At 43.0% G+C, this 27,992-nt stretch overlaps 2 protein-coding genes and 1 long non-coding RNA gene across 10 annotated transcripts; 2 read left to right on the top strand and 1 right to left on the bottom strand.

Annotated features, from left to right (window-relative positions):
• The first annotated feature begins 121 nt into the window (after positions 1-121).
• Positions 122-8,508, top strand: ednrba (endothelin receptor Ba). The gene is made up of 7 exons (XM_062527422.1): positions 122-956; positions 2,176-2,288; positions 2,779-2,983; positions 3,633-3,782; positions 4,299-4,432; positions 5,676-5,784; positions 6,337-8,508. The coding sequence occupies exons 1-7, from the start codon at positions 519-521 to the stop codon at positions 6,469-6,471; spliced, it is 1,284 nt and encodes a 427-aa protein (XP_062383406.1). The 5' UTR covers positions 122-518; the 3' UTR covers positions 6,472-8,508.
• Positions 4,261-23,070, bottom strand: LOC134070908 (uncharacterized). Its single transcript, XR_009937000.1, has 4 exons — positions 22,974-23,070; positions 22,667-22,775; positions 22,486-22,558; positions 4,261-4,455 (listed from the first exon to the last, which is right to left on the bottom strand). It is a non-coding gene; the product is annotated as an uncharacterized LOC134070908 (long non-coding RNA).
• LOC134070905 (ETS-related transcription factor Elf-1-like) lies at positions 14,654-27,939 on the top strand. 8 transcript variants are annotated; one of them, XM_062527415.1, is made up of 8 exons: positions 14,654-14,762; positions 21,369-21,694; positions 21,977-22,130; positions 23,745-23,861; positions 24,147-24,293; positions 24,702-24,776; positions 24,905-25,097; positions 25,289-27,939. In XM_062527415.1, the coding sequence occupies exons 2-8, from the start codon at positions 21,626-21,628 to the stop codon at positions 26,409-26,411; spliced, it is 1,878 nt and encodes a 625-aa protein (XP_062383399.1). In that variant the 5' UTR covers positions 14,654-14,762; positions 21,369-21,625; the 3' UTR covers positions 26,412-27,939. The 8 variants fall into 8 exon arrangements, with proteins under 8 accessions (XP_062383399.1, XP_062383401.1, XP_062383400.1 ...); XM_062527417.1 differs by lacking the exon at positions 14,654-14,762 and adding an exon at positions 19,982-20,176 and having other exon boundaries at positions 24,207-24,293; XM_062527416.1 differs by lacking the exon at positions 14,654-14,762 and adding an exon at positions 19,982-20,176 and having other exon boundaries at positions 24,183-24,293.
• Positions 27,940-27,992: the final 53 nt, after the last annotated feature.

Here is a 27,992-nt window from a genome sequence, read left to right as displayed (position 1 = left end):
GGAAGCTCTACTTGTAGGAGGGGTCGGTAACAGGCTATAATTTCTGTAACTGATGACGACGCTCGGCGCATAAAACTGTTAAACGCCGAAATGGGCTTTCCACAGTGGTGAGAGTGGGATCGTTATCTAAAACACCTCAGAAGCACAGAGAAATGGAGGAACTACTTACACCGCAATTAATATCCTAATGAAGAGCAACAGCGGTTGGATCATTTGGGGAAACGCTCAATGTGAAGGAACTTGGCGCAACAAGTCGCAAGAAGGATGCCAGCAGTGTAAACTCAAGTGGAAGTTTCTAAGAACAAATTACAAAATAACAAATGATTTGCTAACTTTACCTTCAAGGTTAGGTGTTTATTATTGACGCAAATTTTGATGTCGACATAGTTTAAATGTTTTGCCAAGTTTAGCGCGAGTGATTCTTGGAATTGCATTGTTTTAATTTTAAATATATTTTCTTGGTAGGATAGCATTTTTTCCCTCTCCGTATTCTTTTATTAAGCAATCCACGCAGTGAAATGGCAAAGATTAATTTCGCACTGTTTGCATATCTTATTGTGGCGGGACACTGTGTAGCGGTGTGCGCTCAGGCCAGACCTGATCCGCAGCTCCGGCAGGTTTCCCACGACGTCCCCTCGGGACCCGCCTCTGCCACCGCAAGACCCGGAGGCAGCAGAAACACGTTCATGGGTCAAAACATGTCCATTCCTCGGCGGCCTAGACTTCCACCGCCTCCCATGTGCACAGGACCCACAGAAATCCGTGACACGTTCAAGTACATTAACACGGTGGTCTCCTGTCTTGTGTTTGTTGTTGGGATAATTGGAAATTCCACGCTGTTGAGAATAATCTACAATAACAAATGCATGAGAAACGGACCTAACATCCTTATCGCAAGTCTGGCTCTTGGAGATCTGTTACATATAGTGATTGCCATCCCCATCAATGTTTACAAGGTAAGACTTTTATTGTGATAATTACGTTTAATATTATGGATAAATCACCTCTCAATATCAGAATGGGAACAACTTGCTTACAGTATAGGGTACTGATTCTGAATAAATGTTGCCCTACTTTTGTGTTACCACATTCTGCAAGGTCAACATGATTTATAACCTTAGTCAAACTGTATTCTTAGCCTCAAATGTTTTTAAGTGGTGATTTGGTTGTCTCAGTCCACTGAATATTTGACATGTAATGTTGTTGTCTGAGCACACACACCCCTCCCCCAAGATTGGTTTTTGGAACCATATGATGAGAGATTCTGTTAAGACACTTGCTGTTTTCAAACATGTGTCCTCAATTTGAGTTCCACATCAATTTTCCCATCAAATCCCTCAGCAATGCATCCACATGAGTGGCGTGTTGTTTTGCTGAACTGCTTGAGAATGCTGTGGCTGCTTATATAAACGTTTATCTGAGTTTATCAGATAATGTTTCTAACTTTTGTCTAAGTTTATTATTATTCCAGCTCAGTCTCACCACTTCTTTGGCTTTGCCCAATCATTATGACCACGTTGCTGTCCAAAATATTTAGCATCTTCAAACAATTAAGAGTGTTTTTTAAAAAGATTCACATACACATATGACAGACACATGTGTTTCCAATAATTGGTGAAGACACATGAAACGTCCAAGGTTATCCTGGTGTTTAGCTTTGTTATTTGGGTAATTTGGTTTCTTTATTACCAAGAGCACTGGCTGCTGTGTGCTGGGTAGAGTGAGGCTGCAGCATGGTCTAGGGGGGCTAATATCGGTGGGCTATCTAATAAGCTGCTGGATTTGTTACCCTGAGGCTACCAGTGGCATTTCACTCTTTGTGTACAGAACTTATGCCCCTAAATTCCAAACAGTGGCCTACAGCACGCCTGTGAGTGGGCAGAGATACTGATGATACTGATGTGAAGTATACTAACGTTGGTGCGAATAGCATGTGTGGTGATTCTGTACTGATGTTAGTATACTAACGCTGGTGCGAATAGCATGTGTGGTGATTCTGTACTGATGTTAGTATACTAACGCTGGTGTGAATAGCATGTGTGGTGATTCTGTACTGATGTTAGTATACTAACGCTGCTGTGAATAGCATGTGTGGTGATTCTGTACTGATGTTAGTATACTAACGCTGGTGCGAATAGCATGTGTGGTGAATCTGACTGTGGATTTCTTGTCCAGCTCTTGGCAGAAGACTGGCCGTTTGGAGTCGGATTGTGCAAACTGGTCCCGTTTGTGCAAAAAGCTTCGGTTGGAATTACAGTGTTGAGTTTGTGTGCACTGAGCATTGACAGGTACAATAATTAAAACATAATTAAAAGTTTGTTTGTTTCCTCAAGTACAATTACTACTTTAATTAAATAATGTAAGAACATGATGTCTGATCACTATGTTGTCAATGAAGAATTTGTTGTGTCTTTGTAGTACACTTTAGCTTGTTTAAAGTCATTCATCTCATGCATTTAGATTTCTTTTTGCATAAAATAATGAACAATTTAGACGAGGTGTTTTTTATATAGCACACGACAACTATTGACCATAAAACAATAAATAGACAAAAAAAAATAGTAATAACAATACAAAGTGGATCCTAAATAAAAATTATAGTAATATATGAAGCAGTCGTCACAAAACAAAAAGATAAAGAGACAATCAATAGACAGAAACAAAAAAACTAAATACAAGGTAATAATCTAAAATCTAAAATTGATGATGGTGGGGGTGGTTCATAGTTTATGATATCAGATACAATGCCTTTTCTTGACTGTGGCTCTTCCTTTGCAGGTATCGAGCTGTGGCCTCCTGGAACCGCATAAAGGGCATCGGGGTGCCCAAATGGACCGCTATCGAGATCACACTGATCTGGGTTCTGTCCATCCTGCTGGCGGCTCCAGAGGCCGTGGCCTTCGACATGATCACGATGGACTACAAAGGAGAGCATCTCAGGATCTGCCTGCTGCATCCCATGCAGAAAACCGACTTCATGCGGGTACAAATCCACACTTAACCCCTCCACCGCTTTTTACCATTAACAAGCCAAAACAGAACTCAAAGTTCAAAGCCGTGATTTACCCCTTGATATGAAGACTGATTGCTTTATGAAAACTGATCACAACGGTACTGTGTCAAACATCAAAGATCTGCTTTGTATCTTTTAACAATGTTTTCATATGACGCAGGCTTCAATATGAGATTGGTTTGATGTGTTCGGACCTTTCAAAACAATATGACATTCCATTGCATGGGAGTGTCTTCACTATACATTTCTGTGTAGTTTGGCTTGCCAGGCTATTTCTCAAGGTCACCAGTACAAAAACTCGAAAACAATTGGTGTAACCTAGCTTGAGTTGCTACAACCAGCAGCTAACACAGCTAGGCAGATACAGTGCTGCATCCTGGGGGCATGTCTGTGAGCTCCCATGTACATGCTCACAGAGTGCAGTGCTGGAGCTGCCTGGCTGCATTAGCTCCTGGCTGTAGCAATTCGAGCTAGGTAACACCAATTCTTTTAGCTTTTTTTTCATATCGGCAGTACTCAGTGACCTCCAGAAGCTGAGATGTATGTAAAAACTCGCCAGATTTCTCCTTTAACTGGACTTTTATGCTGTTAACATACATGCTGTTTGCTCTCTTTATAGTTTTACAAGTCAGCTAAAGACTGGTGGCTTTTTAGCGTCTACTTCTGCATGCCACTGGCCTGCACGGCCCTCTTCTACACACTCATGACCTGTGAGATGCTACGCAAGAAGAACGGCATGCAGATTGCCCTTAATGACCACCTCAAGCAGGTCTGTGGACACACACACACACACACACACACACACACACACACACACACACACACACACACACACACACACACACCTCTCAGTATCCATTCATTAACTCCAGCATTGGTAGGTGTTTTTCCACTCAAATGGGTTATTTGGTGACAAGCATAAGTGTAACAGGCGGTTTGTTTAGTCTGGTCTAACACACAGTCCCCATTTGACCTTGACGTTAAGAATGTTTATCTCAAACACATCTGTGAAAACCATCATAAACAAACACACACAAACACAAACACAAACAAAAACACACCCACATACACACACGCACACACACACACACACACACACACACACACACACACACACACACACACACACACACACACACACACACACACACACACACACGTACACATACAGAAACGCAAACAAAAACACTAACATACACACACATGCACACACACGAAGAAATGCAGGCATACACACTTACTGATCCCAGGGTTGGTTGCGTGCTAATGGAGAGTGTGTCCACAGAGACGGGAGGTGGCCAAGACGGTGTTCTGCCTGGTGCTGGTGTTCGCTCTGTGCTGGCTCCCTCTGCACCTGAGCCGCATCCTCAAGCTCACCATCTACGACGAGGAAGACCCCAACCGCTGTGAGCTGCTCAGGTGAGTCCTCTCAGAGGTACCCCCTGATGGGGCAGATGACCGGGAACACAATATGTTAAGGAGACAGGGTAGATTTCTTCAGAATTACAGAAAAATGCCCTGGAGAACAACGCCCAGAGAAAAGGGCGTTTTGCAAAGATAAAGCTGAAAAAAGAAATCTTGCAAGACAACTGACATACTTTAGTAGGGATTTAAGGACGGAAGGGTCAGTTGGAGATCAGTTCAGGCAGCTGAAACCTTGTTTCAGTTAATTTGCATTTAGCATGAGGGCTAACAGTCATGCATATAGAGGCCTTTGAGATGGACATGTGGTGTTAAGTCCCTGTGAATTATGTACTAAGGTAAACCTGCAATTGGCGATTTTTCACACACTGTAGATCTGTTTCTCGAGGTCATGAAGTACTGTCAGAAAAAAAAACAGAAAAAAATTGGTTCTACTACCTAACTTGAGTTACTGCTTTTTTTCCCGTACTGACAGTACTTTGTGACCTTGAGAAACAGAAATATACTGTATGTGAAAAATTCTGGTATAATAGGCCTGGTATACAGTAAGTTAGAGGTGAAGAATAGAGAAGAAATCTGGTATTGTTAACATACAATGGATACGTATGGTCACATGTTTTGTTTCTGTGAGCATAGTCTTTGTAACATCCCACACTGGCAGTAGATCACTAGAGATGTATAGTCCCATATGATTCATCCTTCATATGCGCTCAGATGTGGAAGGGATCAAGTGAGTACATTTTCAAGTGTCTGAGGAAAGGAAAGAGTACACACAGTTGCATTTTCCACAACCTACAGCTTTCACATTTTTGATACGGAAACTACTGCATTTATTTCCAACTGGGCATGGATACTCGTACACTATGGACAGTCTGAATTTTAGTCTCTTAAGCCAGGTGTTCAGAGGCATCCAAAGACGGCCAGTTTTCCATGGAAAGCTTTTTTAATGGGGTGAAAACACGAAGATAACAGCAGCTGTGATCTGTTTCTGTCTCATCACAGAAAATATGGTTCTCCACTCCTCTTAATTTTTCAGTGCAGTTAAGAGCAGATCAAGGATACATAATATAAATGAGCTAAACTTCACAGTCACAGAGTATATCCATTTCCCAAACATAGTCATAATATCCTCTTTGATTTAAACACTGCTAGCATGTGATATTTATGGTTGTGGCATTGATATAATTTCCCCGGATCTGTATGTATATTTGTAAGCACAAACATTATCTCTTGCACACAGTTTCTTTCTCGTTCTGGACTACATTGGCATAAACATGGCTTCTGTGAACTCTTGTATCAACCCCATCGCCCTTTATATGGTCAGCAAGAGGTTCAAGAGCTGCTTCCGGGTAAAAACTTCTTATCAGTCTCCCTGTGTTGTTTGACATTTCTGCTCACTTGAATAAACCATTTGGTTGGTTTTATTGCTACACTTCACTTTCATATTTCTAAATGTTGTTAGAAGTCTGTGTAGTGATAACATTCTGTGAGACCATTATTGTAGCAGATATTGAAAGAATATTAACTGAATTTATACACATAGTATAAATGTAATATAACAAGTGTAATATAACATTTGAGCTGCACTGTCAAGTTTTCCATGTCTTTTTATTGTAAGTTGTGAGTGATGTGTGGTATGTTGTTTGTTGGGCCCTGTGCTGTTTGTTGTGTTGTGTGTTGTTTGCTGTGCTGTATATTGATTGTTGTTGTTGTGTCGTCGTTGTTTGTTGTGGTGTATTGATTGATTGGTTGATTGTTGTTGTGTTGTCTGTTGTTTGCTGTGCTGTGTATTGATTGATTGATTGATTGATTTATTTATTGTTGTTGTTGTGTTTGTTGTGTTTTGTTGTTGTGTTGTCTGCTGTTTGTTGTGTTGTGTATTGATTGTTTGCGTGCCTCAGTCGTGCCTGTGCTGCTGGTGCCTGCCCCCTGAAATGCTGTCCATGGACGAGAAGTCCTGCATGAAGCTCAAGCCCACAGACCGGGCCTCGGAACAGAGCAACTCCCGCGTCACCAACAAGTACACCTCTACCTGAGCATGACCCCTGCCCCCCCCCCCATGACCCCACGATCCCCCCGCCCTATGTCACCTCCAAAGTCCAAAGGCACTTCACTGACTCCAGAACTCTTCAAAAAGGCTCTTGTCCATTGCGAAGATCGTTTTCCCCACCCGCATCGCCCCATTCCTTGACCAGACTGACTATGTGAACATTGGAGGTGGGATTCTTCACCAATGCCACCAATACCAAAGATCCTCTACAGAAATGTATACTTAAAGGAACTTTAAAGCCTTATTTTTCTAGTACTCAGAACCTGGGAAAGGAGGGAGTGATTGTGTTATCCTCAGTGGACCGACGTTAACAACACAACACAAGGTCAGGTATTGTTAAAACTAAGTTTGTTTTGTTCCATTCGGTTCCAATGACGTGGAGCTCTCAGCAACAGTATTGATCTCTGTTTTGACTGGTCTCTGTACATGGAATGCAATGTGTTATAGTAATATTAGTACATGTTCGTGGCTCTTTGCTTGTGTTGACTGAAGCAGGGAACCTTTGGGCCATATTTTGGCCTCTAGCTGTTTTAGATATGGCTGATTTCCGATTATAAGGACAGCTGGAGATTTGGGTCAGAACTACAGATATACGGTTCTTTTCCAGGGCATATGAATATAATTTTGATTGAGTGATCCAGTTGTTGTTCCTACAAGAACTGTGTGTTCAGAAGCACTCAATCAGCCATGTTCTCTATACTCTACTGATTTAAATTCTGATGTTTTTGTCAAACCATCAATTATGAATTATATGTCATAATTCAAACATGAATCTATATAATTAAGAGGCGGCGGGCCCTATTTATCTGAAGTGCTCCTTGAATATTTTCCATAATTACCACAGACACAATGTATAGACGTTTTGTGAATAATTCTTGCCAAAGAATCAGGCGTTATGTTGTACCGAGTGCCGATTTTATAAAATGTCTTAGGACAGCCACTTACTGACCCAAAGGCCTCCCTATGGATTTATAGTATCTGACAAGCATTTGTAGTACCAACTTACAGTAAGTAGGGAATTAAGGAAAAGGTTATTGAATGTGGATATGCACACTGAAAACATGTGGGGAGGGTGTATTTTCTTTATCAAATGTTTTACATAAGTTTTTGTATGCACTTTTACCGTGAGAGCATAACATTCATTTCTACTGTGTGGGACAATGTGGTTCCTTTAAATGGAAGCCATGTTTAAAGCAGGGCAGACACTGTGCACATTTGCTTTGCTGTGTACATGATAATTCACATGGCACATTTCAATCTGCCACATTTGCTGTGCTCACACTGCCAATACACCTGGCATGCAAGAAATTCAACCCGATCGGTTCGAAACTGATTGTTTCGTCTTCTAATCGGGCATCAAAAGCCTGCTGAAAACTGCACAACAAAACAGCAATTTGAATTCTGAAGTTTGTTGGGTCCAGCTGAATCAGTGGATGGGACTTACGTTGTACAGTGTCTGCCCAACTTAATGAGTTTGTCTAGTGCTGTCAAATCGGAAATGACCTTCAAGCCAGATTTGATGAATTGATGGTAAACTAATAAGAATATTTAGTTTTAATTTTGAGAAATTAATAGCAGCTCTTAATTGTTTAAAGAAATATATGACGCTACTTTTAAAAAGTATCATATCATAAATGTTCAAACAACCATAAACTTTTGATGTCATTATAAAGTGTATTTCCATGATAAGAAGACATTTTTCATATTAGTTACCTTTTGTAAGTATATTTGAAAAGATGGCCACATTTTACTTGAACAGTCCACCCACAGATTATCTACAGATGCTCAGATTATCACCAAACTATTTTACATATCGAACCTGAATCTAAACCAATGATCTATGAGCAAATCTGAACCAAAGTCTCTGTAGGTGGACTATCCACGTAAGGTGTTACCGAAAAGATTACTGATGTATACACTTGTGTCTCTAAAGGGTCGCCATTTTATAACTTGTCTGCAAATACAAGGACATTCTATTGAAACCAAGCTTTTCATTGCTCTTACCAAAAACACAATAAAACAATAAAAGCCAAAGCAATTGCTCACAAACTATTTCTAAATCCTGTAAAACCACAGAGCCGTTAGCAGAAGGAGAGTAGTACTCCTGATCGCTAACTTGTGATCTAGGCTACTCTAACCGTCAACCTCAGCATAATTGAGTAGGGGTTACTCTATTCGAAAGCTGTCTATGATGCACGTGCTCCACTGCCGACCAGAGGAAAGAGGCTGCCTGCCTGCCCGCCTGCCTGGGCCATGAATAATGCATCATTAGAAGACAGGTGTCAAACTGATCCATGATCTGGCTTTGAAGCGTCTCTTAATGTCAGACCCATCAGGAATCTCAATTCATATGACGCTCAATTGACAGCTGACGCCAGGAGAAGGACACAGAACTGACAGAATGAGGTCAGGTGGAGGTAGGACTTGGGTTTTTTTGGGGGGCAAAGGTAGCGTGCGGCAAGGCAATTAGCATTACATCCCGGAGAGCAAAAGTGAAGAGTCCGAAGGGGGGCCAATCAGTGTCTGTGTCTGAATGTTCACCAGTGTGGTGAACATTCAAATGCTGTTCCTCTAAGGCAATGTGTGTTGTCTTCCGTCATTTCAAAAGCATCACCGTGAATATCTTTCCAAGGTTACGGCGCGCCCGGACCGTGTGGGCTGCTCTTCAGATGTGTTTGCTGTAGGCACACTTGAGAGGATTAGACATCTTCTCCACAGCCACAGGATGTCCGTGTTTTAATTCTTTGATGTTTATTTACCAAGGCTAAGAAGGCTGAGTAGCAAAGCTCTTTTACGCTGTGAACAGATTCACACACGCACACACACACAGTGAGAAAAAAAAGAGAGAGAGAGAGAGAGAGAGAGAGAGAGAGAAAGAAAGAGAGAGAGACACAAACACAACCTGCTCACAGTCACACACAAACACACACATTGCTCGTTCAGTCCCCAAGACCAGGCATTTCTCTAGCTCTCCAATCAGTCTCTTGTGACCATTTGCTCCACACAGCTAGAGAGCTAGAGCAGGCATAACTAATGGCTCCACGCTCCCGGTGACCACTTGCTCCACACAGCTAGAGAGCTATAGAGCAGGCATAACTAATGGCTCCATGCTCCCGGCCCCAGCAGCAGGCCCAGGTCCCAGGCTGCTGTTGTTGATGTGATGGCTAACTCCACACAAGCTGTATTAGAGGGAGCATGCAGTCTATCTAGGAGGCTGTGCAGCCAAGATCAACAACTAACAAGTGGCCTCATACACACAGGATGAGAAAACATTTGTATACGCGCCGCGGTGTAGTGGGCGGTGGTAGTGTAATGGGCAGTGGCAGTGTAGTGTTCTTTTGTTCAATGTGACTTGCGACATCCGAAATGGATCTCGCCCCACTTACGCTGAAGTGCATCTGGGCTCTGGACCAATGCAGAGACAGCATGTGGTGCTCCAACAGTATCTTAAGCTCAGACTAGCATACTGGGGCTGATTCAACCCAGAGAACTGTCATCACCTCATTCTGCTGCCCAAATAATCATCAGATCTCATGAGGGGTTAGTCTAGGCCAAAGAAAAGAAAAGATCAAGAGTTCAGCATAACCTCTGGGAACAATCTGATAGTCCCCATAAGCCACTCTAGCCAAACGAATGCAATACCCACACTATAAGCTAAATCAAGATTGCAAAATGTCCCAGTTAGATCCAAAAGTTTGTGCGTATCGACTAGTGTTTATCGACAGGGGAAGATCTAGATGTAAGCCCTGGAAACAAACACTGACTTTCTTCGTATCCCTCTGAATGTCATGGGTTTTACATGCCTGTGTCTCCAGGCTGTCATGTGAGAAGGAACGAGGACATAGCGCCTTCTCTTGACCTGGGTACACCCACCCCCACCACCCCCCACCGCCTCCTCACTTCAACTGACTGATCGTCATGCTCAGCATATTACAGCATGAAAGACGCTGTCTGTAGACAGCCCCCCCTCCCTCACTCCCCCCACCCTCCGACTGTAAAATTGAGAACAACAGTACCACTGAGGCGAACAGCGTCGACCTCTTCTCGCTTGGTCTTTGTGAAAACATTCCGTCCCCAGTCAACACTCTTTATCGAATCAGGGCTCCCCTTTGACCCTCTCCAGCCAATCAAAGATCTCGTGGAGCGATTGCCTTCAGGGGTCCAGTAGAAGAGGACAAGAGACGCCTCTCGCTTTTACTGCTAAATTTGTGTTTTGTCTCGTTGTCGTGACTCGAGGGCAAAAAATAAGAGCATTAGAAAATGGACAGAAAAAAATCCCTGCATGCCCTGAGACACTGTCCGAGACGTCTAGGGGGCAAGTCAATTTGTAGCACGTATTTAGCCATGTTATTGGTCTGTTAAAACCAGAAAAAGGTATTCTGAACAGGGTTGGTTGAACAGGGATAGTTCTTTCTTGCTTTGTCTTTTGCCCAGCACAGATTGTGAAACGAGAAATATGAATAATAATAAAAAAAGAAATGGCAAAAATATTTAACATGCAATTCTTTGGGCCACAGAGAAGAACTACATGATAAAAATGTAGAAAACGTCTCCGTTTATGGAGGAGCAGGCACATACCAACTGAAAACTCAGCAAGAGCCGTTCTAACATCAAAGCTTTTTATTAGACACAGAGCCGTGCAGTCTTGTGACCTCTTGTACTCTATCTTAGAAGAATACCTTAGCAAGGAGTACACGCCAGCATCTCAGCGGTTCAGAGTGCTTCCAGATCTTTGAGGTTTGGAGATGTCCGATTTCTTAAAGCCCATACACACACACACACGAGCATACATACATTACACACACACATATGGGTGTGTGCAATCACGTACGCGCACACAAACACACTTAAGCAAATATATGCATATACACACACACATGGGTGTGTGCCTGTGCACAACACACACACACAAACACGCACACCCGTGCAAGCACACACACACACACACCACATATTTCCATTTATCGCTATACACATTCCAAATACTTGTGACCTCAAGATATCTTGTGTGAGTTTGTATGTCATTTCCAATTTTCATCTCAGTCTGCTTTTCATCAACTCATGGCATTGCCTTTATATCTATTGATTTATTTTCAATTTCACTAAGGCCTTATTATTCTCTTCTGAGAGATTTTGTTTCTTCCTCTTCCACATCATTCTGTGACTATAGCCTTGAATTCATTGTGTATCCAATCCACATTCCCTTCTCTCACCCCTGCTCTTGTCAGCATGTGACTGTGTGATTTGAAATATGGAGAGGAAGGGGGCAATTTATCCAACAGATTTCCCACTGTTGACCGAGAAAACGAGCCTGCCATTCTAACCTATTTTTTTTCACAAGTTTAAATAAACTAAAATCTATTGTGAATTTAATGAGATTTCTAATGACTGAGTTGCTCAGAACACACCAAACTCTCAGCCAATTAGATTAATCACACACCTGAGAGTCCGTATGAGGCAAAGTCATTTCCTGTTCAGTGAATTGTCTCCACGTTCATTTGGCCATCGCAACAAGCACAAGGAGTGAACAATCTGGGAGGGTTCACCCAGTTACATCTGGCACATGTTACACCAACATTTGGACAGAGGAGTGAAAATAGTCCTGCATACTTTTGGCTTAGCAGTTCAAACACTTTGCAGGAAAAAATGCCGAAGCAGTGAAAAGCCAGAGGATTTGGGCCAATGCTGAACCCAACAGAGAAATGAAGCGTTGGGAGAGAAGGAATCCAGAATCAGAAGAGGATGCTCCCGGTTTTATTTATTATTATCCTTATTTGTTATTGCTGTATTTTGTTGCTGACCATTGTTTAAATCAAACAGAACAATAAAGAAGTCCTCAAAAAAAGAATGCAAGAAAGAAAAGAAACATTGGAGTAGGCAGTGGCACCTTCTTTCACTGTTCCAGGCAGATGGATGAAGCATATTCAAGCAAAAAGGGCTTTGTCATTTGGACATATGGACGACTCTTAGGGCATGTATTCTCTAAGAATGTATTAGCAGTTAATCTACGCACAGTCGATTAGTTCGTCAAACAGACACTGTAAAGGCCAACTTTAAAAAACGTTGGTCACACAGGAAGAAATATGCTGCAGTGTTATGCAGAGCTCATATATTATTAAGTGTAAAAAGCGGTTCTGCCTCATCTATTGCAACCAGTAATGTCTAACGTTGCATCTCTACTTCCTCTTGAACATGAGGAGCATATGCCTCCATATTTCTAGTCTGAAAATATCAACACCGTTTGTTTGTGGGTTTGTGTCCAGTCCTTTGGTGTTTCACTTCAAAGGAATGCAGACCTCATTTTCCATGTTTTCATATCAGGACTCCAGGAAAAAAAACATTCAAGGCTTGGAATTGACTATTTTCCCTAAATACTTCCTAGAAGAGGTGACATAATCCTAGTCTACTAATTCTATCTCTATAAATATCAGACTAATATATTTTGAAAATGAATATGTCTGTCTTTTAGCGTGACTGGACATCATAAATCCCAGCTCATCTAAGCCAGCACAGATTTCGGAGATGCACACACAGAGGTTGAGACTTAACAGACGGACCAGAATTCCTTGCAACGCCCTTGTATCTCCATATATCACTTGTCTGGGACAGCAAACAGAGTAGAAACCAATTAAATGAGCTTGCTGCCAAAATGACAGACAGAATTCCCTTGGCTCAGACTGAAGGGCGCCCCCAGCTGGTCAAATGGAGACATTTTCCCCAAGGTCCACCCATGGCAGTGTGGCATAAGGGATTGCTCCCAGGGGCTGGAGGAGAGTTTCGTCGTCTTTAATAAAAGACCAAAATGTCCTTGTCTTGACATTCTAACTGCTGTCACTTTGATACTACTGCAATGTATTGGGGGATGTAAAAAAGCACTGTTTCACTTTTATATCCATCATCCAATCCATCCAAAATAATTTTATAACATATTATATATTTATTTGCACTGTTGACACTGACTGTAACACACAATCTGCAAAAAAAGTACTTGCCCCGAAATAACTTCCACTGAGCAAACCAAGATGAGTATAGGACAGTAACAATTCAGGGGACGGCCATGGACACTAAAGCCGTGAGCCTCTGTGTGCACAGTAAGTATGTGCTTTAGTGACTAACCTCAGAGTAAACATGTGACTTCATTGTCCTGGAAAAATCACACCAATCACACATACAGTATGACCCCCCCCCCCCACCCCCCAAAAAAAGCACGCAGCCAGGCAGCACTCTGGGGGCATGTCTGTGAGCTCCCATGTACATGCCCCCAGAGTGCAGCACTGTAGCTGCCTGGCTGCATTAACTGCTGGCTGTTGCAGGTAACATCAATTGTTTTTTCATACCAACAGTCCTTGGTGACCTCGAGAACACTCGCTGGATTTCTCCTTTAAGGAGGTTCACTACTTCTCTTTGATAAACGTGTTCAGGTTAGACACATACACACACCGGACATACAGTACACATAGGCCTGGCGTTTCAGCACACAAATCTGATGGGTCCCCACTGTAATGGTGGCTACAGTCTGTTCTGCTCCACTCAGGGCATTTCTCAAGAGAGAACTGTTCCCATTCAGATTTCTTTCAACCATGGTGTCATCTAATCACTCTAATGATAATAATAATAATAATAATAATAATAATACACATTATTTGTATAGCACCTTTCATACACAGAATGCAGCTCAAAGTGTTTTATATTTGGAACATATAATTTGGAACACCTATCAATAATAGAGAGAAACAAAAGAAAAATTAGAAACAAAAGAAAAGGGAACCATCTAGAAAACCATCCTACAATTCCAACAGTTTTGATTGAGCAGAACCAAGGATGCGTCACCAACAGAAGGCCATGCATGCAAATCTGAACTACAGCTGGCTGCAGTTGACTACGGTTCACATGAAAAGAACAACGATCATTTGATGTCAGCTCCAAACCAACTTTTCCGGTTCTGTACCAAATCATATTTGGTCAAAACGCTCCAAACAGCTCAACACCTGGAGCATGGAGCGTGGTGGAGAAGGCCTATCAGCTGCCCTCACAAACCCCCTCTACCTGAACTGCACAACACACACACACACACACACACACACACACACACGAGCAGCCACAGGGGCGGGGCTTGTGCAGAGCCACATAACAGCAGCGTTGGCCTCACTTCCTCTTCCAACCACACACGCTGTGGCCTTCAGCACAACAGCAGTCCTGTCTCTCTCTCTCTCTCTCTCTCTCTCTCTCTCTCTCAGGGGGAGAAAATAACACACAGCACTAGACTCACCACTAAAGGTACTGTGCTTACACATTTCATATCAAGTCAAATAAAAAAGTTGAACTAGTGTACTTGGAGAACGGTATGCATCTCTAGGTGTGTGTGTGTGTGTGTGTGTGTGCATACTGTAGCTTGTGCTTCTAAGGCTGTAACTAAAGTGAAAGTGAAAGCTACTGTGCAGTCCATGTGTCAACGCAGTGCGCGCCATGGTATGTTCTGCCTTTAGAACAATGGATCAATCATAGAATAAGTCCTACAGTATGGCTGCTGATACGCCCGGCCTAAACACAGACTATAGACACCAGAGAGAACAGAAGGACCAAATCCACAGCACCTGTAGTCTACACCATATGCAACCTGCACACAAAGAGAGAGCGGGAGAGAAGTTAAATATTTATGCCAACATGGGTAGATGATTATCAGAACATCACTCTGACAAAAGGGCTGCACATTTGAGCATATTTAACACTTTAGTAACTCTCAATAGAGCTGAACATGTAGAAGATATCTCACTCAGGCTAAATAATCTATTTGATGTGTTATATGTGAACGCGTGGTTGGATGTATGTTTTGAAATAGTCTCTGATTTGAAATATGTGATTTGATTCATTTAGGCATGATGGCTTGTCATCTTTGTTTTGACTTTGAAAGTGCTCAGTGGGAGCATGTTTGTCATCTAAGAAACTTAGAATCTATAGACTTCACACTGTGCATGAAGCTTCCTCAGTTTCGTCACTGTGGTGAAGTGGCTGATGTTAAAAAGTCGCTCACTATCGCACCATTTACTTTCACATGAAAGAATGTTTATTTTCAAATGTTGCTAAATAGGACTTATAATGAACTAACTCTACAGATTTGAAACTTCTGACGTTTGACGTTTAAAATAAGAATATTACTGTAATAGGTGAAATAAGAGATTACATGTGTATATATTTAGAGGATTCAGATGCAAACTGTCCCCCTGTGGTTTAGAAAAGGAAGGGAAGGTTTTCCTGTACTATTCATTTGCACAAATACACCAGTATTGAGATGAACTGCTAGATTCCTGTGGAACACACATCTCAATACAAAGTGTGGGCCTATCTGCTTACTAATGTTAGGATGATAGCAACAGGGGAGGTGTGGGATAAATTTTATATGTTTCTCATTGTATTAACCATTTACTATGGCTTACATATATAATTTATCCCACAGAGGTAATGATTGCACTAACCAGGCAGTAAACGAGCATAGTCTGGCCATAGAGGCCTCACTGTTACACTGTTTGTAATTAGCATGTGATATTAATCTCTATGTGACGTATCCTACAGGGTTCAGAATTGAGCCCTGGTGTACTAATATGTTGCAAGAGTCTTGTCCTGATTTCCTGTGTTTCCCTGTCTGTCCTTTTATTTTGTATTCATCATGCCAGCTCATGTTACTTCTTGTTGCCCTTTGTTTACTTCCTGTGTCTTGTGCCATGTGCTTCTTTGTTTACCCTTATGGGTTTCTTATTCTTGTATCCCTGGGTGTGTTTGTCTTCAGGTAGCCACATACAGTGCTCACATAAAGGAACGCATGCTGGGATTCACATAATGGCAAAATGCATCGTATGATGTCCAGTATGCACTGTGTCCAGTATGCACAAGCACACAGGGGCCGCCATAAGTGGGGCGCACACTGCTTTAAACATTTGATTACACAGTTGATTAGATCTCACTGTTTTCAATACAAGCTCACACAGCAGTATCAAGCTCTGCCACACCGCTGTGTAGATCACAACTCAATTCTATTTTGTCGGCACCGCTCCATTGTTAACAGAATGCTTGCCGGTTTTGGCGCAATTTCGACACTGATGTGCGTGGCAAGTGATCGCACTCACGTCGTAGCCAATTTGTGGAGCGCTTAAATTGTCGCTGTAAGCGGCTACCTGAATATAAATGCTCCCCATATCTCCAGCCCTCATTCCTGGGTCTTGTTCTCTTCCCTGGTTTATTCCCTTGTTCATTTCCCACCTGTGCCTTGTTAGTCTTGTCTAGCCCATTGCATGGACATTTTTGACATGAAATATATGGCAGGCCCAGGTGTTACCAATGACATTAATTAAGGTTATGATTCTGCTACACCTGGGCTTGTCCTACTATTTCATGTCAAAATGGCTGCTGAGAAATAGGTCTATTCAAACTCTTATGTTTCCTAGGTCTTGGTCAGTCTTTGTCTGTGTGTTTGTGTTCACACACTGTGATGTTGCTGTAGGCTATTCTTGTTCTTGTATCTGTGGTTGTAAGTAAAGAGTGTACTTACACTAGAGGCTACCTATTACATATGTACAGTCTCTGAACCGTTTATGTACCCTTTCAAAACAAACACATCGGATAAGCCATAGTGACCAAAATTTATATTGTACGTTATTAGAGTGGCTAAACTAGGCATACCTCATTTTCGGTATCTGAAAAATAGTTTCAAAACAAGCCGAGGAATATAAAACACAGTTGATGAATACATTCACAAAAAAAATATGTACACACATTTTTAATAGCGTCATCTAACCTAGAATGAATTGCTAAATCCTTGTCTGTTCCATGGGGCTCCTCTATTTAAATTGGAGTGAATTACTAAAACTTGCACTGCGTGAGCTACATGGCTTTGCACTTGCAGCAACAGTATGGAGCAGTATGCTCTACCATATATCCCTCTCTCTCTCTCTCTCTCTCTCTCTCTCTCTCTCTCTCTCCCTCTCTCACACACACACACACACATACACATGCACACACACGTACATGGTTCTGCACCTGCCTCTAGAGTAAAGAGATGTTCCACTGCTTTGATGTGCTTTCACTGCAATGTGCATGTGTGAGATGTATACAAGGCCATAGCTTGATGAGGAAGCCTCCCTGAAGGGATGTGAAGATGGACAAGCTCACTGAGGCTTCGGTGTATCATCAAAACACCTCCACCCAGAAAAGAGAGAGGTGGGGGGGGGGGACAGACAGAGAGGAGAGAAGAGAGAACAAGAAGAAGAGATGGCGAGAGGGGTTGACAGAGATGGAGATAGCGAGAGAGAGAAAGAAAAATGGGACGGGAGAGATGAGAGAGAAATGGAGAGAGACACAGTCAGAGAGAAAGAGAGAGAGAGAGAGAGAAAGAGAGACAGAGCAAAAGAGGTGAAGAGAGAGGGTGCAAAAAATAGGATGGAATAGAGCAAGAGAGAAATAAATAGGCCAAGGTTGATAACAGGATGGCAGAGACAGCACAAACCACTGCTGATAAGCACTTTGCACCGCCGTCGGCCCGGCACGGCTGTAGCTATGCTTACACATGGGCTGGGTGGAGGTGTGTGGGTGGGTGGAGGGGGGAGCATGAGGGGCTGCCTAGCATAACAATGGGTGCTCTGCTTGGTCGGCAAAATGTTTGCCTTTTGCTGCTACATCTTCAGTTTCATGTGACAGTTTCCAAAGCTTTCTTGTACGCGGCTGCCGTCGCTCAATTACACACTAGCTAATGTTTGCTGATAATCATGTGCAGGCTGTTTAGCCTGAGGGGACATGTTCAGCACTGCTCTGTGTGATGGGCCACGCAGACCCCTGTTTTTTCATTATCCACGCAAATTCATCAGGTCAAGACTTGAGCATAGCTCATTCAAATGCAACTGTTCAAGCCAATACACAAACACGATGGCTACAGTCAAATTTCGAGAACAAGCAACACGCATGACTGTCTGACAGCATATTGGCAGCCGAGTTCTTATTGTGCTCCTGTTGCCCAACTGGTAAAGCAAGGTTAAGAAATGGGTTGGTCATGATTTGACACCCAAGAGACGCAACACTAATTAAAAAAAAATTACAGTATATTTACATAAGGATTAAAGCATCAGTTAAATGATTATACATTATGAACATGTAAACGGACTAGGTTAAGGTTAGGGGGTTATTGCTTTGTGTTGAGCTGATGCTAAGTGAAGTCATGTGTGCAGGTGGGGTCCCGTTAGGGGGACCGATGGGGACTCACATCTGCTCCATGTGCAACGCCTGGCAGAGCCAGCAGGCCCACAGTGCTTCCTGTGTGATAACGGCTTGTTTGTCTGGGCTATTCTCTCCTCACACCCAGGCCACAGCACCTAAATATATAATTGTGTGTGTGTGTGTGTGTGTGTGTGTGTGTGTGTGTGTGTGTGATTATCCGTTATGTGTGTGTGGGCCACGTAGCACAGTTTCAGGTGAATGAAAACAGGAGGTTGCTGTTTCATAGTGAAATTTCCATGCTGTACTCTCTACCCTTCTAGAACTTTCTACCGTACAGCATTTTTGGTATTAGTTTATCTTGAGCAGGTGAGTGGGACAGCAGCTTTCTTTCGACTTCAGTTCTGTCTGGTCTGTTCTCCTTCAGTTGTGGCAAACATATAACGCGTGTAGCAGGCACAAAAGCAGCAGGCAGCCGCTGTAAGACACTCCAGTAAACCCCGGGGACTAAGCTCCTCTGTTCACATGAGCCTGCGCTCACTCTCTCTCACACACTCTCTCTCTCTCTCTCTCACGCGCTCTCTCTCTCTCTCTTCACCGCAGTGAGTGTTTAAAAGCAGCTCCGCAGCAGCAAAGATGCGTTGGGGAGCTTCAGATAGACGCTGGGGCGAAAACCACCACTGCTCTATGATGTTAAAGAATAACCGTTTTACAACGGTTTATGGAAATGTCTTACTGCAAAGGAATTTGTTCCATCGTACACTAGATACCACCCAGAAATGTATTCCTCTACCTGAGAGACAGAATAAGCAAAACTCTTCACTAGTCAACAAGAACGACCTTTGCCATAGCTCAAGCTGTTCACGCTGAACTGAGCGGCCATACATGACCTCTCCACGAAGACACAGTTAACAAGTACACTGAAGGAGTACAGAGCAAATATGCATCTAAACAGTCTATTTTAATAGCCGTCAGTAATAATATAATAGTACACTTGTAGTCATATTATTGCAATATTAATGTATACTACTACAGTCATATTATTATGACCATACATATAGCCTACATGTTGGAAGATTAGACTTAGACAAGGCCTGATTCAGTGGTGAAGCATCAAGAAGGGAGGTCTGCCCCTAAAGGGTTAATGGCAGAGGCGTTGTAAAAGGCCCTGATAGGCGTGCTCTCAGGTGAGTTGTAGCAGCAGGCTGGTCGTCAAGGTGAGGTCACCATGCTTACGCTCTGTAACCTGACACCGCAGGAGGGAGTGGTGAGCCAGAGAGGAATGGGGGAGAGCAGGTAGGCAGAGGAGATAAAAGACCGCGAGAAAGTTTTACTCGTCTCAACAACATAAACACATGAGAAAGGCGAAGTGCACGAAAAAAAACAGACGCCAACTGGATGGTCTGGTACAAGCTAAAACAAGATAATGGTCATTGATAACTCCGGACTTTCATCGGGTCATTCCCCTAAACGTCATAAATGCTCGTGATGAGGTGAGTGGTATTTACACAGCCGTCGCATTGATCTCACACAGTGTGCCTTTAACAACACCTATACCCCTAGGTGAAGAAAAAGGAACTTTTGTGCTGATGTGTACTGCTTTCTGGATTTCTACGCAATGTTTATGGAGGGTGGGCCCAGGCAAGTAGTCTTGATGGATGGGAAAAGATAATAAGTGCAGAGAAATGTACTGAGAGACCTTTGCGTGTAGGCCTTGTGCGGTTGCTGGGCAGGCTTTTGCGTTTCCATGATCATGATCTGATTTGTCAGTCTGGTGATGGGCTTAAAAGAGGAATGTGCTGTAATCTTTAAAGTTGGAAGGATAGACAGAAAGCAGAGTGGCTGTTGCTCAACCTCAGCTGTGCCATACCAAATACCAGAAAATGCATCATGATTGATCTACCAAACATCACCTCAAGAAAAACATTCAGCTGGAATCTAAAGGGCTTTTCTTATTATGTATTCTCCCTCTTGTTCCCCAAGATCAACCCCAGAGCAATGCAGCCGGCGCTTTCACAAGTAGCGTTTACGCCATAAACGGTCACAAACAGGACCATCGATAGACCCCCTGCCCCACCCCCAACACACACACACACACACACACACACACACCTCAGCCAGATAGAGAGGCAGTGACATTTTGCCTGAGTCTGGCCTGCCTGACCACAGCTGCCTGCAGCCTCTGCTCGCTTCCCCTCCTCTCTGACGTCACGCAGAGACTTCCTTCCTCTTTCTCGTGTGCTGTGTCTATGAGCCAGATAAGCAACAAGAGAGCAAAAGAGTGTGTGTGTGTGTGTGTGAGAGAGAGAGAGAGAGAAACAGAAATGGAGGGAGAGAACAAATGGTGTTTACAGAGCCCTGCGGAAAAGCACGGCACAGAGATAAGGTAAAGAGCGATGGGGGTGGGGGGGTTTGCGGGGGTAAAAAATAATCGCTCGGCAGAAAGAGTGGTTGCTGCTGGGCTTTGACAGTTTTATTCTGGTTTGCACGTCTGAATGATTCTGTATATATATGCTCTGCGAAGGCCGACACATCTCCTTGATGTGCAATTTCAAAGCGCTTATCATCTGATGTGTGCTTGAAACATTTGCCTGTTTAAACACCCGAAGTAAGGCACAACACTGGTGCCGTTCCATGGTGGATTGTTGTCTCTAATGGCTGTTTTTTCTGTGTGTGTTCTGACAGGTTCTAGCCACACTCTCCTCTCTTATCATCTGTTCCCACTTTCAAGAGGGAACTACTCCGCCGTACCTCGTTGACAAACAAAATCTATGGATTGTAAACAGTTTTGCTCCAGCGGACGATTTCGTGAAGTATTTGCAAAGAGCTGCTGAGGGCCTGAGGCCTTATGTACAGTAGGGTGTGGAAACTTTGGTTGAGGTATGCTACATGCTTAAGAGGCCGACTGCAATGACCCACTGAACTGCCCCCTCCACCACAACATGGAAGCTGCAGCTCATACCATTGAGCTAGAAAGAGAGATGGTTGGCAACCCAGAACACATTCAGCAGGTAAATACGACCCTGAAATACTTCCCCTAAACTTGCCAACTGTATATCTACCAACAACTCAGACCTTTCAAACATTAGAGATCTGAATGTAACCGTAACAGTAATATATTATTCTGCTTTTGGCTGTTGTTTTCACTAAAACAAATTAGCATGATTCAACAAATGAGCAATACGTTTAACAAATAGCAACAGATTGGCAACAGCTGGTATTGGGTTTTGTCCTAATAAAGTACGTATGTGTGGTGTGTGTGTGTGTGTGTGTGTGTGTGCGCACGATTTCAGTTCGAGGATCCTTCTGCTTTTCCTGCTGTGATTGTGGAGCAGGTGCCACATTCCCATCTGCTCGGCTACTCTGGATTGGTGTGTGACCAACAGCTGACCCACGCTCACCTGGGAACGTTCGACCATGACACAGTGGAAGATGTTCCCCTGACAGGTGCGTCGCACTACCTCCTCATGTCCGAAATAGAATATTCAAATTAGTTTTTTACGGAGGTACCATACTTTGTTTGACTGCAGTGGGCCCATTGTGTTTGTGTGTGACCATATGAAAAGATTTGAAAGCTGATGCCATGGTAGTAGATTAGATAGGTAGATTTTTAAAGATTTCGCATTTCAAGGGAGCAATAGTTGTTGGTTGTCTTATCTTATCCTTCTTCTCCTTTTTATTAAAAAAAGCTGTAGGCTATCACTTCATACTGACTGAGCATTTCAGAGGCTTAACTTTTCAGAGGTGGCTACAGCAATAATACAATGGTTGGATGCATTATTATGATGAACAAAAAACCTACCTTGCTGGTTGTTTGCTGTATGCCACTCTTCTATTTGCTGGTCAAAAGCAGAGGCACCAGGCTCACTGACCTGCTGGATAAGCATGCAAATGTGTATGCTGGGAACAAACCTCAGGGCATATTCCATAAGGGTCATATAAGAAGCACAAGAAAAGTCGTTTTCAGATAAAGCCTAAAATACCAGTTCAATGTGTTGTCTATCAGTTGTAGTAGTCTTAGGCCTTGTTGGCATGAGGCCCTGTTTGCAGGCTAGCCAGGAGGTGAGCGGATCTTCTGCCAACATAGAGAGGCTAATGTTGAAATAAAAATAAAACAATTTCATTCTTTAAGTTGATGGTGACACAAGGAAGTTTTTTTTTAAACTGACCTGTCATCGCATGTTGCTGGTAATGTCAATGAGGAACAACGGGTGTTGCAGGGATGTAAATATTTGTCAAGACAAATTCTCTACGGTTTTTAATAATGGCTGTCCTCGCCAAAGACCTCACCTGTGCAAATAGAGCCGTTGGGACACAATTCCCTCCCTTTGTGGAGTTTGTGTGCTCGACTTGGCTGCTAGACCTAGGGAGCAGACCCCACCCCTCGTCGTTCGCACATGGACCAGGGAAGTGAGCTAGAACATAATATTGACGTCAGTCGTGCGCCAGCTGGACCAACTCGAACCATCGTAGCTGGATTGCCAACATCATCCACTTGACAAAAGGAATTTCCGTCCAAACTTCATATATAACTTCAGTACTTTGAGGCCTCTCCGTTCATCGGAAGTAAGCAAAGTTTCAGGCCTGGACAGTCAGACTCCAATGCTAACAGGTTAGCTGTGCTAGCACGTAGCCAGTGGGGTGTCGATGCGTCATTGTAGCAATCGAAGTTCTTTAAATTCCGGCGTTTACCCTTCATTTCGATAGAGAAAGTTGTTTATTTCTACTCGTGTCGACCGCAAATAAGCATTGTGCATATTTGTAGACGAAAATGTTTACTTAGTACAACTTACCTGCTTTTGTTGCATCAAGTGGCTAACTGTTTACATCTGATGGTCCCATCTGTAACCTATTTAAAGTATATGAATTACGCATGGGAGTGACGAGAAGTAGTGTGGGAGAATTTGTTTACACGCAGCGTATGAAATACAGTGTTCAGCGCTCTAAAATGATTTATATTCTGAACTTCACATCTGGCGTGCCTAGATAAACTTCATTTCGGTTATTAGAGGGTGACTGAAAGAAGCCAACTAAAGTCTGTTTCATTCTTTCTGTCTGTAGTGGAGGCCTTTCAGAGCGGGGAGGAAGACACCATGGAGACTATAGAAGCTGCTGAAGCTTTGCTCAACATGGATTCCCCATCCTCACTCAACCTCACCTTGGATGAGAAACACCTCTGTGAGTCACAGTCTGCCTGTGGTGGTCTCGCACACATCCCTGGGGGAATTTGTTTTTCTTAATCTCATTTTGGATCATTGATAATAATTCATCAAGAAGTGTAGAGATATTGATCCTATATAGAACACTATGTGGAATTAGTGGACTGACATGATTGTTTGTCTGGACCATACCTTTCAAGACACTGTCACCGTGCATATTTGCCAAAGTTTTTTTTTTTTTTTGCATAATGCATAACCCTGTATGTCTCTTGCATGCCCACTAGCCATTCCAATTTTTCTGCAGCGCAATTTTTCCTAAGCGATGTCTTCACCACTCCAGTTAACCAGGTGTCCTTCCTGTCAGACGGTCTCCAGGGACAACCACAGTGGCTTCAGCTTCCGAGGGACGTTGAGGTTGAAACAGTCTCTCAGCAACCAAAGACCAAAAAAGGTGCTCTATACACTAAAAAAGATTCGGCCCACATGCAGAGTTGCAAACTCTTCATTTAAAGCAAACTCAACACTAACAGGCAGGCTACAAGAGACACGTACTGTAACTGAAGCATTCTGTTTGTGGAGCATATGCTCTAACAATTAACTTCGACTATAATCAATGTAACTGGCTGCACCAGACATGAACGTGGCAAGTACATTAAAAAACTATTGTTCTACTCTGCAAGTGGAATGTTTCAGTTACGTGGTGTAGCCTTTAAGAACAAGTTTCCAGTTCATGGAAAAGAACTTCAATGCAGAGCTCTATGGAGAAAAGGTAGTTGGTCTAGGACTAGTCTAAATCCCCACACTAGATACCGGCCCTCAGTGGATAATGTTTGACACATTTTGTTTACTGTTTCAACAGGAAGAAAACCAAGACGTCAAAGAACGCGTTCCCCTATTCCAGACATCAACATAAAGAAAAGCAAAGATGGCCGAGGTATAGAATCCTTTTCTCTGTTAGCCATGAATGTGCAATAAGAAAGATTAACGGCAAATACACTCACATCACACCTATAATACCAGCTTGCTTTTGATTTTATTTTATTGTTTTTATTGTTGGCGCAGGAAATACATTGTACCTCTGGGAATTCTTAATGGCCTTGCTGCAGGACAGGAAAGCCTGTCCCAGGTACATAAAGTGGACCAACAAGGAGAAGGGCATCTTTAAGCTGGTGGACTCCAAAGCAGTGTCCCAGCTCTGGGGAAAGCATAAAAACAAACCGGACATGAACTATGAAACAATGGGCAGAGCACTGAGGTAAGTCATAGAGCAGGTGGTGAAGGTATCACATTTTTTATAGATTTGATTAAAAAAAACCAAGTGTAATTTCAAGTTCTCTGCTACAATTTGTGTTCAAAACAATAAAAAGGAGGATAGATTGTACAATACCTTAATGTTTGGTAGACCGAAAATACTGCTGTGCTGATTTCTGTTGCTCGTCATTGCAGATACTACTACCAGCGTGGGATCCTAAATAAGGTGGAGGGTCAGAGGCTGGTGTACCAGTTTGCGGAGCTGCCTAAAGACATGGTGTACATCACAGACGACGACGATGATGATGGTGGAGGCGGTGACAGTGATATGCAGCATGAAGCTGACCATGATGATGATGACGATGACGATGATGACGAAGATGACAGTGGAGATTCTGATGATGTGGACGACGAAGAAGCCTCAAGTGACCAAGAGGCTCCTAAGAAACCCACTGCCATCACTCCTTCGAGACTGTCCAGTTCTGCCACAAAGCCTTCAGCCAGGGGTGCTAAGGCCCCTGTGCGTCGCAGGACTGTGAACGGAGGTCAACGCGGCCAGAAAGCAGCGAGTGGAACCGTTGCTAACAAGACTGGCCGGGCCCTGGGCCTCATCCAGCAGCAACACCTGCCTATCGTCTCCGCGGAGATGCTGCGGACTCTGCAGAACGTGCAGTCGCTACAGCCCGGGCGCCACGGTTCCGTGTTCCGCACGGCGCAGCTCCTGGGGAGCCTCCGGCAGAAGCAAGAGAACAGCGTGACTCTGCAGCATGGAACTCTGATGCAGCCCCAGGCCCAGCAGGACGGCCAGGCAGAGAGTCCTGCCACTCAGATCGTCACGCTGCAGCTCGTGCCCGTGGGGCCCACCGTAGACGCCAGCGGGACCCTGATCGCTTCCCCTCACCTCCTTATGCAGCAGGTGCCATCCGGCGAGCAGGTGACGCTCGTCATGGGAAATAACCAAACGACAGACTTCCTCCAAAGCGAAACCCCTGTCCAAGACGGCACCTGCCCAGCCACGTCATTAGGCCCAGCCACAACGACCTTAACGCTTGTCGGTGCCGCTGGGCAACAGTCGGTCTCCCAGGCTCCAGGAACTGTCATTCACTCAGTGACGACAACAGAACCTGAGCAGAACCTTTTGTTGGATGAGCTGAGCAGGGAAACCCAAGGAGGTCTGGTAGCCATGGAGCCGACCTCTGATGCCCCCCAGGGGATGGAGGGAGGGGAGGACTCGGAGAGCCAGCCAAAAAGGAAGATGGAGGCGCTCAGTGTTATGATCATCAATGACTCCTGGGTGGGCTTCAACCCCAGTACCTGAGCTGCTGAAGACTGAAGGAAGAAAACAAGGAAGCAAAGCCTTCTGTGAAAATGAAAATCCAGGGAATACTGTTGGTTTAATGGGCCAGAAAAGACTCAAGGAACATGAGGCTTTGTGAAAAAAAAATGTTCTGTCTTTATTTTCCTTATATTTGATATTTTCCTAAGAAAAATAACATGCACTGGAACGTACTGTTTGTCCAAAAGTACTCTGCCTTCCTTGAATTTACTTTCTACCTTTATAACAATGCAATTGTGTAATGCCTAATGCTTTGGATCCTTGAACAAACCACAGTTGTCTTGTAGTGTAAAATACTCTTAACACAAGTGGCATGGAAATACTGTCAGCTCCTCCCAAAGATACATTTGGCACCTTCTCTATGATTACTCACAGTGCCTCCAATGCAAAGTTAGTTGTTTAGTGAATGCAGGAAGGGAAAAACTGGGCAATATAGCTGAACAGTGGATAAAGCCATAATCATACAAATGCTTAATTGATATAGAAATTCAACACAGATTAGACCAAATATTTTTTTAAAGAGTTCTATAACATTCATTCTATAACAGAATGGACTGTCGGTCTGTGAAACAGACAGAGGTATGCATATATGCAATATATGTAAAAGAGCATCTGAAAATTCTGTAGTATGTTTTCCAGATGGCCCAGAATGTTGTTTGTTGATTCTTTGTGGCTACTGGAGAGGATACTTTCATCAGTAATGCACTATCTGTGAATATGATCACACCAAAGGTCCCAAATGACCACAATTTGCTGGTGCCTTGTGTCAGTCATGCAACAATTGTTTGCCTTTCAAACAATACTTACAATTGGTTTGTGTATGTTTTTTTCTGTTTTATTTTTAAACTTTCCCCTCAGGGAGATAAAGCTCTGAAATAAAGCGAGAAAGTTTTGCGGTCTTCAAATCGAGTGATTCTAACGTTGTGAAAAACTGATAGTTACCTTACCTATAAAGTGCATTGCTATAGCCCTATCTGGATGCGCTGTCCAGTTGAAAGTGTGTAACAGCCATTGGTAACAGCATGCCACCAATAAGTGCTTGAATCCTGTCATGTACTTGAGCATAACAGGAATTTCTATATTTATTGCCTAAAGTCTCATCTCTTCTGACCTATGCAAAAATAACATGCATCACTGTCCTGCACCATACTATTTGTATGTATATATGTATGTCATACATGTTGTGTGATTTTTGTCCTGTTGATTTGTTTTCATTATATTCATGCTGACCTCTTTACAAATATGGAAATCATTTAGTGTGCAATGGCCATTAATTTACATTCCTGCCCTCATGAAAAAGCCCATTGCCTTTATTGTTCAATGCTATTTGAGTACAATTTCAGTCTAAAATATTGTAGGATGACATACATTGTACAATCCAAATAACAGAAGCTTTGTTTTATACTGGTATATTACCTACATTTTCATATGTTTTATTGAGTAGAACTAGATATGGTGACATGTATGCATTATATTTGTATTTATGAAATAAAATTTACATTTTCACAAACATGCCATAATCAGTGCCATGTTTCTATAGGAAAGCTAAAGAAATAAAGCAAA

The sequence above is a fragment of the Sardina pilchardus genome, chromosome 23, assembly GCF_963854185.1.
Source record: "Sardina pilchardus chromosome 23, fSarPil1.1, whole genome shotgun sequence".
Classification (NCBI taxonomy): domain Eukaryota; kingdom Metazoa; phylum Chordata; class Actinopteri; order Clupeiformes; family Clupeidae; genus Sardina; species Sardina pilchardus.
This window is presented reverse-complemented; position numbering and strand designations above follow the sequence as displayed.

Excerpts from the sequence above, each read along its gene's own strand:
- ednrba (XM_062527422.1), top strand. The coding sequence starts at position 519 with ATGGCAAAGATTAATTTCGCACTGTTTGCATATCTTATTGTGGCGGGA. Across the intron at positions 2,984-3,632 it reads AGAAAACCGACTTCATGCGG|TTTTACAAGTCAGCTAAAGA; the intron begins GTACAAATCCAC and ends CTCTCTTTATAG. Across the intron at positions 5,785-6,336 it reads GGTTCAAGAGCTGCTTCCGG|TCGTGCCTGTGCTGCTGGTG; the intron begins GTAAAAACTTCT and ends TGCGTGCCTCAG.
- LOC134070905 (XM_062527415.1), top strand. The coding sequence starts at position 21,626 with ATGGAAGCTGCAGCTCATACCATTGAGCTAGAAAGAGAGATGGTTGGC. Across the intron at positions 24,777-24,904 it reads GAAAAGCAAAGATGGCCGAG|GAAATACATTGTACCTCTGG; the intron begins GTATAGAATCCT and ends TTGTTGGCGCAG. Across the intron at positions 25,098-25,288 it reads ACAATGGGCAGAGCACTGAG|ATACTACTACCAGCGTGGGA; the intron begins GTAAGTCATAGA and ends TCGTCATTGCAG.